Raw genomic sequence first — 16,991 nt, 5'->3', positions numbered from 1 at the left:
TTGAACATGCCTTACACACAAAGTGCTAGTGCACTAGATCACCAGTTCATCAAGACTAGAAAAGTGCTATATAAATACAGACCATTAAGTACAATGTGCTGAAAGTGCAAACAGTATTAAAGTATGCTTGACGCAAAACGTATTTGTTCAGTTCAGCGTTTACAATATATGAGCATGCACAACACATCCTGGCATCAATCAATTTTAGAAACAAACTTCAATAGTCTCCTCTTTTTATATTCATAACCAGATCATTTTGGCCGCAAAGTTGTTGCATTTACAAAGTGAGGTCTTTGACAGGGTTGTGCTTCTCCTTGCAGCCGGGGAGATCAAATACTGGAGGTTGACTCAGAAAGTCTTCGACATGCTGCTCTCGGTGAGGCTTATGCCATCCTCAGTGAATGTGGCCCAGGACCAGTCAGTCTCATTATTAGCAGGCACCCAAATCCTAAGGTAATACAATGTTTGTTTCCTTTTCTATGGACATATCCTTTCTCTTTTAGCATTTATAACAAATATCTATAGTTGTGTAGGAGCCCCAAAATCTGTAGGGCTCAGCAGTTGGTGTCCCACAGATGTTCAGAGCATGTAAATTAAAAAGAAAAGAAAAACTAATACCAAGCAGATGAGTCTGTAATCTTAAACTACCTTTATCCAAGTAATTGTATTTAATTGTTATTGTATTTATCCAATGCCCCAATGACGGCAACCCTTAAAAGCATTTCATCCAACTTGTTATTGTCCTGTCAACATACAAACCCTTTTTTTGCCACAGCAAATTTTCTCCGTTCTTTTTCGGAAACTTAACTTGTATAAGACCATTTTATGGATAGTGGTTAACCATTAACACATATTATTTGTAATCATAGAGACCTGTAACAGATATTTGGGCTCAACACAATTTGCTGTAAGAATGAAACTTTATATCATCAAATATTATAGCAAAACAAAGTCCACATTAAAATCGACTTTTAATGCGTTTAAACATTTGTTTAAAATGTAAATGTAAAACTGATTGTTTGAAATGTTATCATCAGTCTTCAAATTAAAGGAATAGGTCATCCAAAAATTATAGGGTTAGGGGGTAAACAGGGTTAGTTACTGTTTGCCCCTGAAACTCCAGCAGTGTTTTGTGGAGTGAACTTTTTTTGGGTGAACTATTCTTTTAAGGGGTCTTTTTCATTTCTGTGTTTTCCAGAAGAGGGCACAAAAACATATAACGTAGACAATGCTATTTATCTATATCTTGATGTCTATGCTCTTTATGTGTATATGTTTTTTAACTTGCAATCATGATGAAAGTGCATTTCTATATTTCTCAGGTATCAGAACAGGAGATGGATCACATTATAGCTCGATCCGCACACAGGGACAAAATGAGCAGGAACAGACAGTCAACTTACTCCCAAGGTCTGTTATGTTTACCTACATTTTAATTTGGCTTTCCTCTCCTTTTATTTTCTACTACATTATGTTCACTAAGTGTTAGAGGGAGTTCAACAGCATGGCCAAACACCTTCTTTTGAAAATGCTCAGTTTTTTTTTAGCTCTGTGGGTTTAACTGCCTCTGTTGTAAACCACAGGTCTGTCCTATAAGAGCCCCTACCCAACGATGAAGGACAGACAGGGAAGTGGCTCCCCTGCTCTCAGCTGGACCATGAAGAGATTCCTTGAGCCTGCCAGCAGAGTACGTGTATGATTGCTTAGTTCATAGGTTTTGAGAGATTTGGAGATACAATAAAATATGGATACATTCTTGGTAGTTTCTCTTTCCACATTTGCCAAGTGTTTGCTCGTCGTGGGAACTCTTGGTTTTCCCTATAATATCATAAGGACACAATTCAATTAAGTTTTATCTGTAAAGTGCCAGTTCACAACATGCATTATCTCATGGAACTTTACATAGTAAGGTTGAGATCTTACAACCAAGAACTGTTATTGTTGTTAGTAATTTCTTTTGAGATCATTTACATTAGTAATTAGATATATAAAGCTTTAAAAGTCTTGAAATTGAGAGTTTAACTTGTGTTGTCCGACTGTTTTATTGAAAAGGCAGAATAAAATGTAATGTAATGTAAATTAAAATAAACATAATCAATTTCAAACTAGATACCATCTGGTCAAGGGGTTTGAGTGGATGGGTAATATTGAGACTGGGATACAGTGATCTTAAAACAAAGTTGGCCATGGATTTAATATGCAGGGATATTGTTCACTTTATGATCTCAGATATAAACCCTTAGTTTTGTGACTGCATCGTTGACAAAAGAGACAATGTAACAGTGGTCAATCTGCAGTCAGTTAGACAGACAGACATCTGTCAAATTGTTCAAAACCACCTCTGTGCTAGTTTTTGCTGCTCTAGGTTTTCCCATATTTTGTGATGATGTCACACAAACAGACTCACAAGGTGAAAACAATACCAACCTTTAGTGTATCTTTTAGATCCTTAAAACTTGTTTGATAGATTTCCTCCATATAATATTTGTGTTTTTTACACCCATGTTTACGTATGTTTCTATCTGTCTTGTGTGTGACCGCGAACAACTGTTGATCGTTACAATCGAGTTAAACTGTCACTTGCATTGTGATAAACTTTTCTACTTACCTGTATATTTTAGTAAGCTCAGCAATTAACTTGTCTGTTTTCTTTGTGTACATTGTCAAATGTACTTTCAATATCGTGAAAATTATGGAAAACTACTTAAAAAATGTGTCAGTTGTGCTTTAAATTCTTCTTTTACATAACTTGTTCTTCCTCCATTTTCACAACTCTGAAGCAGGGGTCCTTGAGCTCTGAGACAGAGTTATCTCAGTACTTCTCCCAGGACATTCCCTCGTTCCTGTCTGACTCCATGCTCATGAGCTTGAACAGTGACGAGGGTCTCCACCAGCAGAGGTGCAGTATGTCCATGGATGACAGCACGTCACAGCTACATGGTACATTTTCAACTATTTGATCATCATGGAAAATGTTTGGATAGGGTTACCTGGACAAGATCACAGCCTTACTGTAGAGTGCGCTGACTTTCATACTGCAGCCATGCATCAAACAATCAAGTCAAACAAGAACCTGAACATAGATTTGCATCTGGAATTGAGTTGGTCACAGGGTTAGCTCTCATGCACAGATTATTATTAGAATATTTGGACTTTTTCACATGTAGATCAACCAGGAAGATCCTATGGTCTTTTTTTTTTACTGTCAGAATTGCAATGCAGACTTTTGACCTTTCAAAGCTCAGAACCAGCCATCATTGTCTCTTCATGCAGTCAAGAGATACTAGCAAGTTTATTGACCAAAGATTGCATACATGGCATCTATTGCCCTTCTTCGTCTGTGCTGGGAGAGGGAACCCTCCCATGTAAATGGTAAATGGTTTTGTATTTATATAGCGACTCGAAATGGTGTTATTTACACCATGTTTTTAGCCGAAATGTCCGCTGTTGTCCTCCTCCTAGTTAGTGCTGACTGAATGATTGATCATGTGACCTTTCTTTTACAGCCTAAATCATTGTTTGATTTAAATTAACAACACTATAGACAGCTGTGATAGAAATTTTACTATTAGAGCAATGATTGATATGAGGAACTACTTTTATGTTTAGAAAGATAAAAAATGTCTCCCTGAGAAGTCAGGGTTGCACTCAAACTGATGTTATATGACTTCCTCACTGACGGGGTCACCTAACAAAGACTTAACAGCATGGGGGATTTGTGGTTGTATACATTGGGAAAGGGATCTTGAAACAGATATTACATTCCAGGGGTCTGGGAAAGAGTAGGTGACAGGATATTGATCACCTATTACTACACATCAAAGAGGTTGATGGAAAACATTTGTTTCCTCTCTAGGAGAGGTTTGAAGATGTATAAAGTGCTGCTTTTTCTTGTATGTCATTGCTCATTGTATAAAATCTATCCCATGGTCTTGTACATTGATGCCCATCTGCAGATGTAGAATAAACTTCCAGAAAGACATTGTAATGACTTGTGCTTGACTATTGAGAAATTCCCATGACACAAGCCAAGACATTTACATTTTATTTGTAAAGCACAGAATTATAATATACTTAATGTCAAGGCACTTTACATAGTAAGGTCGAGACCTTAAAAACTAATACAATTAATGTTAGTTTGTTAACATGTTGATGGTTTACTTTTTAGATATATTTTCTTTTTGAATAAACCACATTACCTGCATTTTATTCCGCAGCATTTACCCCTTCCCTAATAGAAGTGGAGAGTAGTCCTGTGTACAACACATCACACGACAAGACCCCTGTCCCTCTTCATCACCATGGAGAGGATGTTTGCCAGCCCATTGCCGTCTCTAGCCCAACTTCAGTGCGAAGTCCACTTCTCCGCCAGCGACGAGTGATGTGTTTCCAGGAAGAGTTCATTGATCAGAACTTGGACAACACTGGAAACGCTGAGCACTCCCACAGACTAAAAAAATCTGACTCTGTTAAATTGAGTGATGCCCAAGCTACCCAAGTTTCCAAAACTGATTCAATGGGTGTTGTTGCTACATCTGTTACATCATCATTAGATGTAGATGGAGACAGTGAAGATGGTTGGTATTTAAAGAGGTGCGAAAGCAATGATATGACAACACCACTCGATGGTAGTTTCTCACAGCGAGAGGAAATCATCCGTTTTCCCTTTGACAACAAAGCAGGTGTAGCAAGCATTGCAGGCTTTTTGTCTAGTAATCTGATCCTCAGTAGTGAGAACCATACAAATCAAGATGATGGACAGTTGGAGTCCAAGAGGTCCCCCAAGCTTGAGCATAAAGCAGTTACGCGGGTCAAAAGTATGATGAGCATTGAAGCCCCAAACCTGCCCCAGCAGCCAAAGTCCAAAGTTGATGAGCTCTCTTTGTCACAGCCCTTATCCCAGCCTACACAGTATGGGAGAAGCCCTGGGGTTGCTGGTGGGTCGATATCCCACCAGCACTGTAAGAAGGGAGAGATCAGTGAACTCTTGGGTGTTTGTGCCATTGACACTGTGACCCTGAGGAGAAGTGAGGACGAGTCTTTTGGGCTTGACCTGGAGATTATATCATCACCTCTAAGAGTTGTCATCACAGGGTTGAAGCCTGGAGGTGCAGCAGAAAGGGTAAGTCTGATTGTTTTTTTCTTTCTATCACTCCAGTATTAGTGAATGGATGCATCAGACTTATGCTTAATCTTAACCATTAAAACTTTGACTTTAATGGATTGTGCATTGGCAAGTATATTGCTCAATGAAAAAGTTTTATCTTTTGTGTTTATTTGTTTTTTCCAGGAATCTTCATCCCTTCTGTGTCCTGGAGAGGAGATTGTAAAAATTGGAGAAAAGCTAGTGTGTTCTTCCAGCTACCAGGAAATCTGTGATCTGATGCACAACCTTCCTATGACACTGTGCTTGGAAGTCAAGAGACCAGTTTCTGGTAAGACTTCCATTTTGAATCATGGTATTGTGGAATTATAAGATTCAGTATCAGTGTCGATGCTACTGTTTTCCATTTAACTTAGTACTCTTGATAGTAATAGCGGACTGAGGTGTGCTGCTGTATGTGTGCTCGTAACACTTGTATAGGAGAGTGGACAGGAGGCAGAAAATCCAGCAATAAAAGCAGCAGTTTTGCTGCAGAGTAATATTAAGTTGTCGAACAACATACAGTCCTTTCTTATTCAGTCATCACACTTAAAATAAAACAGTATATTACTAAAGGAAGATTTCATTATATTTTAAGCTGGTGTATTTCGCATAAATGTGTCTAATGTGACTGGCGAAGAGGTACGGATTCATTGGTTGTAATTTAGCTACACAGATGGAATCACTCTCAACAGACAGATCTAGATTATCTGAAAGAATTCTTAGCGGCTTGACCAGGTGTTTGGTCCACAGTAGTAGTATATAAATTGCAAAATGAATCATCCCCACAAGTCTACATCCACCTGACCCTGTTCTGTCGGGTAGCTACAGAAATTTGTAAAATGTATTATGTATTATCCATTTGTGGAAAACTAATTTCCATGAATCCTACAACAGGTCTGGACAATTTGTAAACTCTGTTTGTGCCTGTATATCCAGAAATATGATAAAGAAGGTGAAATTCAAGAAAATTGGTGAATGCATAGTTCGCTTATGCTCACAACTCCTTTGTTCTGCTATTTCAGCTGGCACGTGTCTGTGTGCAAGGTCCTCACACACATGGCTGGCTGAAATTGTCAATTGTCTACATGAACCCATATTTATATAATTTCCATAAAATTCTCTATTTATTACAGGGGATTAATGTTTTGCTTAACTTCTAGTCAACCCTTTACAAAAGACAATGGGCACCTCTACAATTAGCATCATATGAGCACTCATCGTAGAGTTCACACTTTCCTGCACTTTTCTTTCAAATTCATCGCACAAACAAATGAAGATGTTCTTGCATGAGGCCTATTAAAGCTATTAGTTGCTCCTCTGCAGCACCATAAAGAGAATGTAAATGTTATTGCAACTTTAAATGCATGTGCTCCTAACTTTTTAACACCACTGCTCACAACATACTGTCTACCCAGGACTTGTAAGCCACAATGCTTGTTTATCATGCCAGCTGTCAATCAAATGCATACATGCCCCTGCAGGTGCTGAGGGGAAGAGGGGCAGTTCTGAAATTTACTCAGACCTTTTCTCAATCATATTGAACAACTTAAATCTGACTTTCTTTCTATCAGTGGAGTTTTCTGGAGCCATGCACCAACGTGTGATGTGTGTGGTGTATAATTTTGCTTGTTTTGTTTACACGTCATTAGTGGATGCTACTCAGTATGTCTTTAAATAGAGCACCATCTCTTTCCCTTTTATGCTGACCTAAGATATAGGATCCACCCTCCCTCATTTACTTCCCCAAAGCAACCTGCAAGCTTCTGGCTTTCTATACATGGTGACTATCTTATACAGTATATTTAACGTTTAGTTATACTAGAGGTACCCTGTAGTTTTACTCCCTGTATGCTTACCACTGTATGTAGTGTAATAACTGCTACTTTTATAGTAGAGTAATATGAATGTAGCTGGAGTGTAGTACAGACATTGCTGTGGCTTACTGCAATCTTCACACAGGGGTCCATTTATCTGATGAGCAAACAGCTACCTGGTAGTTTTCTGGTGAAGGGGTTGCATTTTATTGAAATTTGATCCAATTTCAGATTTTATATGTTAAAAAAAACAACATACACTGTGAAAAGATTCATTCATATCACTTCAAGTGTTCACTAGTATCAGTATATTTGCTGTATACCCTTTAGTCTTTCTCTTTATGTGCTCCCCAATTTAGCCTGTAAAATTAAAGCCACTGAATAAATTATCAGGTGATATCCTTCAGCAAACAGAGCAATGTCTGCAGTCAAGTCTTTAGCACCTTACAAAACCTGAAAATGTGTCTACATTTTTCCTGGACTGATACCTTCATTAACACTTTGTTTAGTATCCACCAAGCAACCCTCTCATTGTTCACTCTGTTGCTTTCATTAATGATATTTTGACTTTGCTTGTTTATTATGAAGAAATCACACAGATCATCACCTTTTTATAAGATTCAAGATTGACACTGGTTTACTGAACACTCCTCACCTTGGATATCCATGTATTATTTATTATATGGTCTCCCTTTTATGTAAGCTCACTATGTTTTAAGATTGAATACATTTTTTTGAGTGTTTTGGAAAAAAACATAACATGTCATGTCTAATGATTTAGTCGGCGCTTACTGCTTACTTTTCATTTCTGATTCCAGCTGTAGATCAACTATCCAGTTTGATAATTTCGTCAGGGAGCATTGATGGAGCCATCAGATGGAATCCAGCCAGAGCTGCTAACGGAACCTCCCATGAAGGACAAATAATCTGTGCAAATTCAGGAAATTCCAACCACACAACCCACACAGATCATGACTTCCACATACCCATCACCAATATAGGTGACATTTTATCAGAATCGAGCCTCTGTGTTGATCAAAATACACACATTAAACCCTCCTGCAAAACATCATTGAATGACGCTTTACCCTGCAGTTCAAGCCAACAAACTGTGGCCTTGTCTGAAGAGGCTGCCATTCACGGTCCAACGCAGCCCAGTCCCTGCTCAACCCTGGTTGCAGGAAGTGAGAAATGTGCCACCCCACTTGTTGAGACAATACATATGAACCAACCAAAGGAAAATTCTGGTTCTGAAATGATGTACCCCATAGGAGAGGACAGTGATTCAAACAGTGAATCCAACACTGACAGTGTTATGGTCAATAAGATGGTCAGCAGTCATGGACATCTTCATGAGCCCTCTTCAGATGAGGAAGAAGTGGAGATTTTTTATTCTGATGCGCATCAACCTGCTGCAGGTGGCCACTTTTATTTAGGCCAGTCACTAAATGGGTCCTCACCTTCTCAAGATGGCAGCAGTCAAGATACAAACCTGACTCATACCAGTGATGTGATGCAGGTTTCCTCTGAGGTCTCAGCGGGCTACAAAGAAAACTCTGTGACAACAAGCCAGTGCTTACAGCTTTCTCAGTTGTTCAGGGACTCCTCAACAGACCAACCACGCCAATCTCCAAATGGTACAATGACCATTTCTTCCACAGAGTACCACATTAACAGTGCCATTCAATCCTGTGACAACGAATGCCTGGCATCCAGATCTTGTAGCCTAAGCATTTACAGCAGCCCCTCCCCATCAGGTGCTCATAGTGTCACACAGGGAATGACTGCAAATCTGCATGCAGATGCCTTGCTAACCTCAGATTTACAGAAGCATTTGAACAGAAACCTGACCCTCTCACCTTTAATGGAATCAGAGGCCTCATGTTCACACATTAGTAGAGCAGACACAAGAGTGCCAGCATCAGTGACAAACAAAGAAAAAGTCTTGAAATATAGAACTGGTTTAAACCCGTGTGCTACCTCATCACTTGTCAAGACCTCTAGCCCAAACCTTCCTAATAATTCAGACTGTCCTGTGTGGAGCGGTATCTTTAAACTTCAGGTTGAATCTCAAATCAGACCGAACACTGCTCCGAAACTGAAAGGCCTAAGTATTAATAGTAAGAACAAACTAGAGGAAGAGCCCCTCCAAAAACCTACCAGATCTGAAAGTCAGTTTTCTTCAAGCACGTATACCTCTTTCATCCAGTCGGCAAAATTATCACAAGTGGCAGACATGTCCAGTTGTTTGATGACAAATAACCAGACTGATATGAACAGCTGCCTTGCTTTGCCAAAATTTAGTGCCATAAGGCAAGTTCCGACTGAGCACAGGCCTGCAGATGGCACATTACAAACTCTGCAACTAGCCAAGGAGAATGTCATCCAATTAGGATGCAAAGCAACAGCCAAACCACTGGTCCAATCACTCCAACATTCCACTCAGAGAACATTTATAGAAGTACAGCTGTCTCCCTTATCTGGTTCATCCTCACCACTGCTGACACACTATGAAAAAGTTTTTTCAGAAGACTCTAAGCACACTAAAAGAGGCCCGCATGCAAGAATATCACCACTAATTTTTCCTGACCTTTCGGCAGTAGAAAAAACAAATGCCAAGGTCTTCAACACAGGATTTAATTCACTGTGTTCTACTGAAGAAACTAGCTCAACCCCAAGTAATGGCTTAAACCATACTTCTATTTTGGAGACAACTGGCCCCCTAAAGTCAAGCACATCCAGGCTGCACATAAAGACAACGGAAAGGCGAAGTTTCTCAACAGACAATACCTTGTCAGCAGTCTACAATCCCTTCTCTGTCCGACATAAGATAAAGTCTTTTGAAAATCTGGCTCATTTTGACAAGCCTGTGGCTAGAAACAATGACATTCAGTCATATGCTCTGGCATATAGAGCCTCACTTAACCAAAGGATTGCAGGTTATATTGGTTTGGTCAATTCTATTGACTGCCGGACACGGCAAAGGGGTTTTACTTCTTATGTGGCGAATCAAACCCCTACCACCCCCTACTCACCTCCTTTTGGTAAATCGAGGTCTAGCATTACACCAATGAACCTTGAATATCCAGATGCAAGCTGCAACACAGCTCCCCTGTTGGAGGACAATCCTGAGGCTGAGGTTAAAAATATGACAGATGGGATTACTTCACAGACCCCTCCAGTGCTGCGGAGGAAACATTGCAAACTTCCCCGCAGCAGGATGCAGCAGCTCAGGGCTCTCAGTATGCCTGAACTGGAAAAGCTATGCACAGAGGACTTTGCTAGAGAGCATGGTACATCCATATATAACACAGAGCCTGGCATCCATCCGACAAGTCTTTTGAATGCCACAGGAACTGAGAGATGTCCACACCCTGCAACCCTGACAAAAGTTGATATGAACATGGTGAACCAAGGAGAGCCTGAATCTACTGAGGAGACTCCTCATAGACCCTCAGAGATCCCTGGACAACAGCCCAGCTGGTCAATCAGGTGGGCAGTTCATTTAAAAACTATCATATGAATGATGACGGTGGCTAAAATCATATTCATGTTCATTCATTTATCTGACACATTTGTCCACTCAGATATGAGTGGACAAATACCAGGGGGGAGTGTTTTTTTTATCCAGCACATAACTACTGTGTATGTATTTCAATACGTTTCATGACAATCTGTGAAGTCACCTCAAATCACATTCTATGAGACTTGAGTTCATAACGAGGCGCTTTTTTCTGGTATTTAGCCTACATACTCTTGACCTACATATTCTTTACATTCAGCATTTTAACTTGATGCACTAACAGACCTGTGCATACAGTTGAAAGTAATAAACTGCATTTTGGTATCTCCAACTGACCACCATACATTTTATGAATACACCATATATTGTGTTTGCTTTTGGCTAGTTTGGTTGTCGTTTCATAATGGTATTGGAATTGTATATACTATTGTAGAAATATTTCAGTCATCCGGATTAGTGTATAAAACAAAAGAATAAAGTAAGAATTATCTTTTGACCTGTTTTAACTGTGCCTCTTTTTTATTGTATCCATTTCTATGGGGGGGGGGGGGTGTTGTTATTGTGTTCATTTTTACTCCTTTTGTCCGCAGTTTAAAGGAGCTGAGTACTTCTTCTGTGAGTCAGTGTAAGCTGCAAACACGGTTGCTTTCCCTGACTGCTAGATCATACGTGTTGTCCCTGCTTCAGGAGGCCAGGGCCCTCTCTGAGGTAACATCACACCACTGACTCATGTCATTTAATATTTTACAGATTCCTTAGACTCTGTAGTTTCAGTCCTATATTCCGTATGAATTCCTTTTTTAAATCTGTGTCCGAACTCTCTGCAGGTTAATGTCCAAACTCAGCTTGTGGTCCTGACTAGAGAAGAGGGCTCAGGGCTTGGTTTTAGTATTGCTGGTGGAGTTGACCTTGAGCAGAAGGCAATAACTGTAGGTACAGTATATAAATCCTCAGGAATTCTATATACTCTAAATATGTTCATTCTTCTTCCTTATTTATCCTTGTGCTTTGTGCTAATAAACTACTGTACTCACCACTGTGTATATTTGAAAAACAATCCCCACAAGCAACGAGAAAATGTCATTCTGTCATTTTTATTTATGAAGAATCTGCCTCCTTATTTCATCTCTCAGATTTAGTCACTGCTCACGAGAGTGAATGTCATATTTAACTATGCTTAGTCCTCTGAATTTTACACCTTAGAAAATAAATGAATTACATAGAATTTGATATTTTAGTTTTCGTAGTTTACTGGCTGATTAGATTTTTAGCTTAAATCTATTTAGGAGTTTCTGTTATTATCTCTTATTCTGTGAATGCTCTTGTATTATGTCTGGTTATGTTAATCTTTCTTTCTCCTGCTGTCCTCAAGTCTCCCATGCAAAAGACATATTAAACCAAACGATTTAACGTGACAAAAACAATTTAAACACTCTTCACTGTTTAAAGTTGCAGTGTGTAGAATTTTGTGACATAAAGTGGTGAAGTTGCAAGTTTCAGCTGACTGCCAATACTTACAATATTTATTGTTCACCACTGCTTTTATATTTAAAATAAAATTAAAAACTAGGGCTACGTTGTAGCACTTGCAGGCCCGAGCACCAGCAAGTTCAAGCCTGTTGCGGTCGGTGGAGAGAGCGATATATGACCAAGCGTGCGTCTCCGTGTTTCATGCGTTTTGCGCACTGCAGCAAGGATAAACGATTCACTTCCTGCGTCCGTCACACGATGTCGATGCTTGCCTGCTAATTGCTCATTACGGTCCACGCTATCAATAGCACATCACACTGTTAAAATTTTATGTAAATCGAATGTTAGTTGTCAAACAAAGCTTACTTCCTGTTGCCAGTAGGTGACACCATCACTATTATTACGCACAGACATATAGATCTGTTCAAGTAGGCGCTATGATGTAGCGTGAGCAATTTTGTGTCAATTGGACAATGTTACAACAACTTAATTTTCACACTGCTCAGTAGGTGGCGCTATGATCCTGAACTAATATTAACAAATGGAGCTGTTCAGGTCAGGATTGTGATCATAGGTCAGTAGTTCGGAACCTGTTAAATTATGCAAAGTGGATTAACAAAGTACTTCCTGTTTCATGGCGAAACAGTAGCTGGCGCTATGACTCTGAGGAAATATTGACACATAGAGCTGTTCAGGCTTAGTCTCTGATCATGAGACAGAAGTTTGGTAGAGATCTGACAATGCACAGTGGAGTTATGAAAACATTCTGTTGTTTGGCGAAGGATGATCCTTCGCTGCCGCTCAATGTTTACACGCTTTGAGGAAATGTCACAATTCTGACCATGATCCAAGGACTTGACTGAGCTCTTTTGAGCTGTATATTGTAAAGCAACCAGGAGCAGTTCATCAAAGTATAAAACATGTCACTTCCTGTAGCCACCAGGGGGCGCTGTGATCAAGTCATAATTTCTGTGTAGATGTCATCAGGCCGGGACTCTTGTCTTACATGTCTAGTTTGGACTCGATTGGACAGTGTATGTCCGAGATACAGAACCTTGTGTTTTGATGGCGTTTAATCAAACTTTGACGCCACGCCACGGTCATACGGTGTGATGAAAAAAAGTTGATCTGATGAAAGGGAAACCTAGGGGCTGCTTTCCAGGGGGCCCTGTTGAGCCATTTTGCCACGCCCAATTCAAATTATTCCAGAATACAAAAATATCCGTAGAGCTTGAATTTCATGCAAAGTTTCATAACTTTTTGAGCATGTCTAGACCCTCAAAAAGCCCCCTAAAGGGAAATAATAATAATACAAATCCTTACAGATTCAATAGGGCCTCTCACCATTCGGTGCTAGGGCCCATATAATAAAAATCCTTATAATTTCAAAATGGCCTCTCACCATTCGGATCTCGTGCCTTAATAATAATCATTACAATTTCAATAGGGCCTCTCACCATTCGATGCTCGGGCCCTAACAAAAATCCTAACAGTTTCAATAGGGTCTCTAACCATTCGGTGCTCGGGCCCTAATAATGACTAATGTTAGTTTCAAAAATAATGTGGGCAGTCAAGGGTGGTACTGTAACAGATACTGAAACTTTGTGTCCAGGTTCATCGGGTCTTCACCAAAGGTGCAGCTAGCCTCGAAGGCACTATCCAGAGAGGTGACGGCATTTTATCCATAAACGGCACATGTCTGGAAGGTAAAACCCATGGAGAGGCTGTGTCCTGTCTTCACCAGGCCAGGCTGACCATTCAAGCCTTAGTTGTCATTTGGAGAGACAGTGAACTGAGTTTCTCTGACAAACGTGACTTGGTCAGCCAGACAAACAGTGTGCATTCTCCCAGGAAGTCTTTGGAAGCCGGGGCAGGTTAGTCCAAGACTTGCATCTATGACAATATAAATATCCTCAAACTTAATAAGCAGCTCTTGTTATTCCAGTGATAGCGTCAGTCGTAAACAGTCGAAATTTTTTACAAAGACCAGAATTAAGTGGCATCTAGAGGTGAAGTAGCAGATTGAAGAACTGAATAATTCATAATTATATTTCATTACTGTAATTGTGTTGAATATCTCTCAGTGTTTAATGGTGGTCAAGATGGTGCTTTACTGGTGGAGCTTCATAAGACCTCTGCTGGCCTGGGCTTCAGTCTGGATGGGGGGAAGGCTTCAAGTCATGGAGACAGGCCTCTCCTTTAAAGGTGAAATTTCCTCTATAAGTCTAATAGAAAGTCCATGATAAAGGTAAATACTCATCAAGAATCAAACAAAGTGATGTAATGTGTGTAGGCCCATTCCCAGTGGACTGGAGTATACCTGTGGTCCACAGGCTGTGGACCTCCTATGATTCTTATTACACAGTTAAATTGGGTTGTTTATGTTATTTATAACCACTAAACCTTTTGACTTTTGGTCCAATCTTTGTGTTAACAACTGTGCACAGAGCTAACACAGTTACCAAATAGACCCTGACAGGGACAAAACTAAAATACTCATGTCTTTTTGTCTGTTCTACACTTCTCTGGTGTCTGTCCTCTGAGTCATACTAGATAGTTCTTAAGATTTGCAACCAATCAATCATGCAAAACCTAGTGGCAGCTACATCACTTTCTATCCCTAGATCAGATTTACTCATGTAACTCCAGAAGTGTTTTGTGAACTCAAACACTTTACACACACCCCTAAGGGGTGAGAAGATAATGAGTGAATTTTCATTTCTGGGTGAACTATCCCTTTAAGCTGGACTGCTGTGCTCCTCTACAACAGGAGGTGCTGCAGAGCTGTCCGGGCTTATTGAAGTTGGCGATGAGGTCCTATCTGTCAATGGCTGTTCTCTGGAAGGCCTCATGCACCATGATGCCTGGAAAATCATCAAAACTACAAATGACGGACCCAACCAACTTCTCATTCACAAGTAGATGACCTGACTGTAATGAACAAAATATGGAAACCTCCTGAGCAGGGACAATGTGAAGCTTCCTTTAAAACAGGGTATGGATGAGCAGCAGAAAGCAGGACAATTTTTTTCACTTTTTTACAAATTTTCTGATGGACTCCATTTGAAATTTTGTGTTTAGACTTGTTACCTGTGTTTGTACTATAAATAGGTCAAATTTGATTGACCTCTCATTATTGTGGTGAATTATGATTTATTTCAGATGGGAAGTGCAGTTTGTTTACAGTAGATTTACTTTGGAATGATACAAAGATGGTTCTTGGTTGTGCTTTCTTAAAATAAAGTAACTTTGTGAGAAGACCAATGGCTGGGCTTGTTTGTAGTATGTTTAATAACCTGTGTGATAACAATTGTACAGTGGGGGTAAGTATGTGTAAATTCTCCCAAGTAACTCAATAGTACCTTAGTCTGGTGTAGTAGTTTCCTGTATGAGCTCATAGTGGATAATGTTACTACAGAGTTGTACTACCTGTAACTGGGTAAGAGCATCTTGGCCCAGGCAGTATTAGAAGATAAGCTAAAAGATTTACTTAATCCTTATTTTGTTTTTATGCATAAATCACAGTTTATTCATTCTTAGTTCTCTTGAGCAATCTTAGTTTCAAATATTCAACTCAAATTTGTTTATTGTTTAAACATTGTAAGTCAAATTGTCACAACTGTTTGTTGTTCGTTGTGACATCACAATTCTCTTGCATGGCTGCCAAAAAACTATGAGACAAATTGTGATTTGTGAATATGGGCTATAAAAATAAAATTTGATTGATTGATTGTGTACTATACGAGAAAGATACTAAAACAAACCAATAAAAAGGATATGTTTTTAATATTTTTTTAACAGGGTGTTATACACACTGTAAACAGAATTTTTCACTTTGACTTTTCAATAATCAGTAGACAGGAAATCTGCCACAAAATGACTTATTAGCATTCTATCAACACTCAGCTAGAGTGAGAAATACCATAATGTTTTGAATAATTATAATTCATGACTTGAGCAAACACACACACCGTGAGCATATGTGTAAGAAGTGAACACTAGATGGCAGTAAAAGAACACAGACAGCCCAAAATAAATCCGTTCGTTTGGTCTGTCAGTGAATTGTTACTTGGAACAAATCATTTTCTTAATGTTTATGAAACCTTCTTTATCTCCACTACACAAAAGAGTCATGCACAGTGTTGTTTAAGTGTTGTCACCTTTGACAGCGTTTAAGAAAAGTCATTCTATCATGTCCTGACAGACAGTGAGAGGAACACTGTTGGCATAAACAAAAACAAGTCACTCCTAACACATGATGAATTCATGATTTACAATGTATGCAGTGTGTTACGTAATAGAGAAAATGTATCAGAATATACTGACCAGTTTCAGTGTGAACAGTGGTAACTTCCAGTGGAGGTTAATAAATGTATACAATAGATATATAAATAATATATTTAATTTATATAGCACACTTCTTAATTGTCTTTAAAGGAAAAAAAAAACAGATAAGGTACATAAAATGAGTTATCTATGTGACAGACTGTGTGTGGATGTCTTTGTAAACCAGCCCTGATTCAGTGAACATATACATTTCCGACAATAACTTCCATAGGCTTTTTTTGTACACAATGTAAGACTTAGCCTATAAGCTTAATTGCAGCACATATTTACAATGCTTTGAATTAATTAATTAAACATTTTATGTGCATGACAAACATTTTACAGACTATGGTTTTATCGCTGTACTAAATTCATTCAACTTTTTCTGCCAAATGTCTTCACTGTCAGACGGAAACAATATACTCTTCAGGAATTTTAACAGTCATTTTCTAATCTTAGTGAGGATGCAGTTATTTTAATAACAGCTAACCATCTAATTATACATGGGTAATTAAGTGGATGTTTTTTGGCCTTTTTAGCAAAAGCATGGGAGGAAAAGAACATGTACAGTCACAGGTCTGTAGCGGAATTGAAATGATACTCCATGCATATTTGGGTTATTTCCGAGCTCCAGCAATGCGCAGTCCTCTTTCCTTACTCTTGTTGAGGGTTAGGGGCAGAGGATGTCGCAACTTGTTATGCCCTATCAAGC

At 39.2% G+C, this 16,991-nt stretch overlaps 1 protein-coding gene across 3 annotated transcripts in view; it reads left to right on the top strand.

Moving 5' to 3' along the window:
• pdzd2 (PDZ domain containing 2) overlaps positions 1-14,861 on the top strand; it is a 39,080-nt gene extending 24,219 nt beyond the window's left edge. For 2 of the 3 annotated variants that reach the window (XM_062384958.1, XM_062384957.1), the window contains exons 15-26: positions 321-453; positions 1,323-1,410; positions 1,584-1,687; positions 2,781-2,940; positions 4,218-5,122; positions 5,291-5,435; positions 7,779-10,452; positions 11,074-11,191; positions 11,311-11,412; positions 13,566-13,827; positions 14,038-14,158; positions 14,724-14,861. In XM_062384958.1, coding sequence (XP_062240942.1) covers positions 321-453; positions 1,323-1,410; positions 1,584-1,687; positions 2,781-2,940; positions 4,218-5,122; positions 5,291-5,435; positions 7,779-10,452; positions 11,074-11,191; positions 11,311-11,412; positions 13,566-13,827; positions 14,038-14,156 — 4,810 coding nt within the window. In that variant the 3' untranslated portion in view covers positions 14,157-14,158; positions 14,724-14,861. Of the gene's footprint in view, positions 1-320; positions 454-1,322; positions 1,411-1,583; positions 1,688-2,780; positions 2,941-4,217; positions 5,123-5,290; positions 5,436-7,778; positions 10,453-11,073; positions 11,192-11,310; positions 11,417-13,565; positions 13,828-14,037; positions 14,159-14,723 lie in introns of those variants that run through there. The other variant, XM_062384959.1, reaches the window with a different exon arrangement.
• The last annotated feature ends 2,130 nt before the right edge of the window (positions 14,862-16,991 follow it).

The sequence above is a fragment of the Platichthys flesus genome, chromosome 3 (genome assembly GCF_949316205.1).
Source record: "Platichthys flesus chromosome 3, fPlaFle2.1, whole genome shotgun sequence".
Lineage (NCBI taxonomy): Eukaryota > Metazoa > Chordata > Actinopteri > Pleuronectiformes > Pleuronectidae > Platichthys > Platichthys flesus.
Note: the sequence above shows the minus strand (reverse complement) of the source record. Positions and strands in the feature narration are given on the sequence as shown.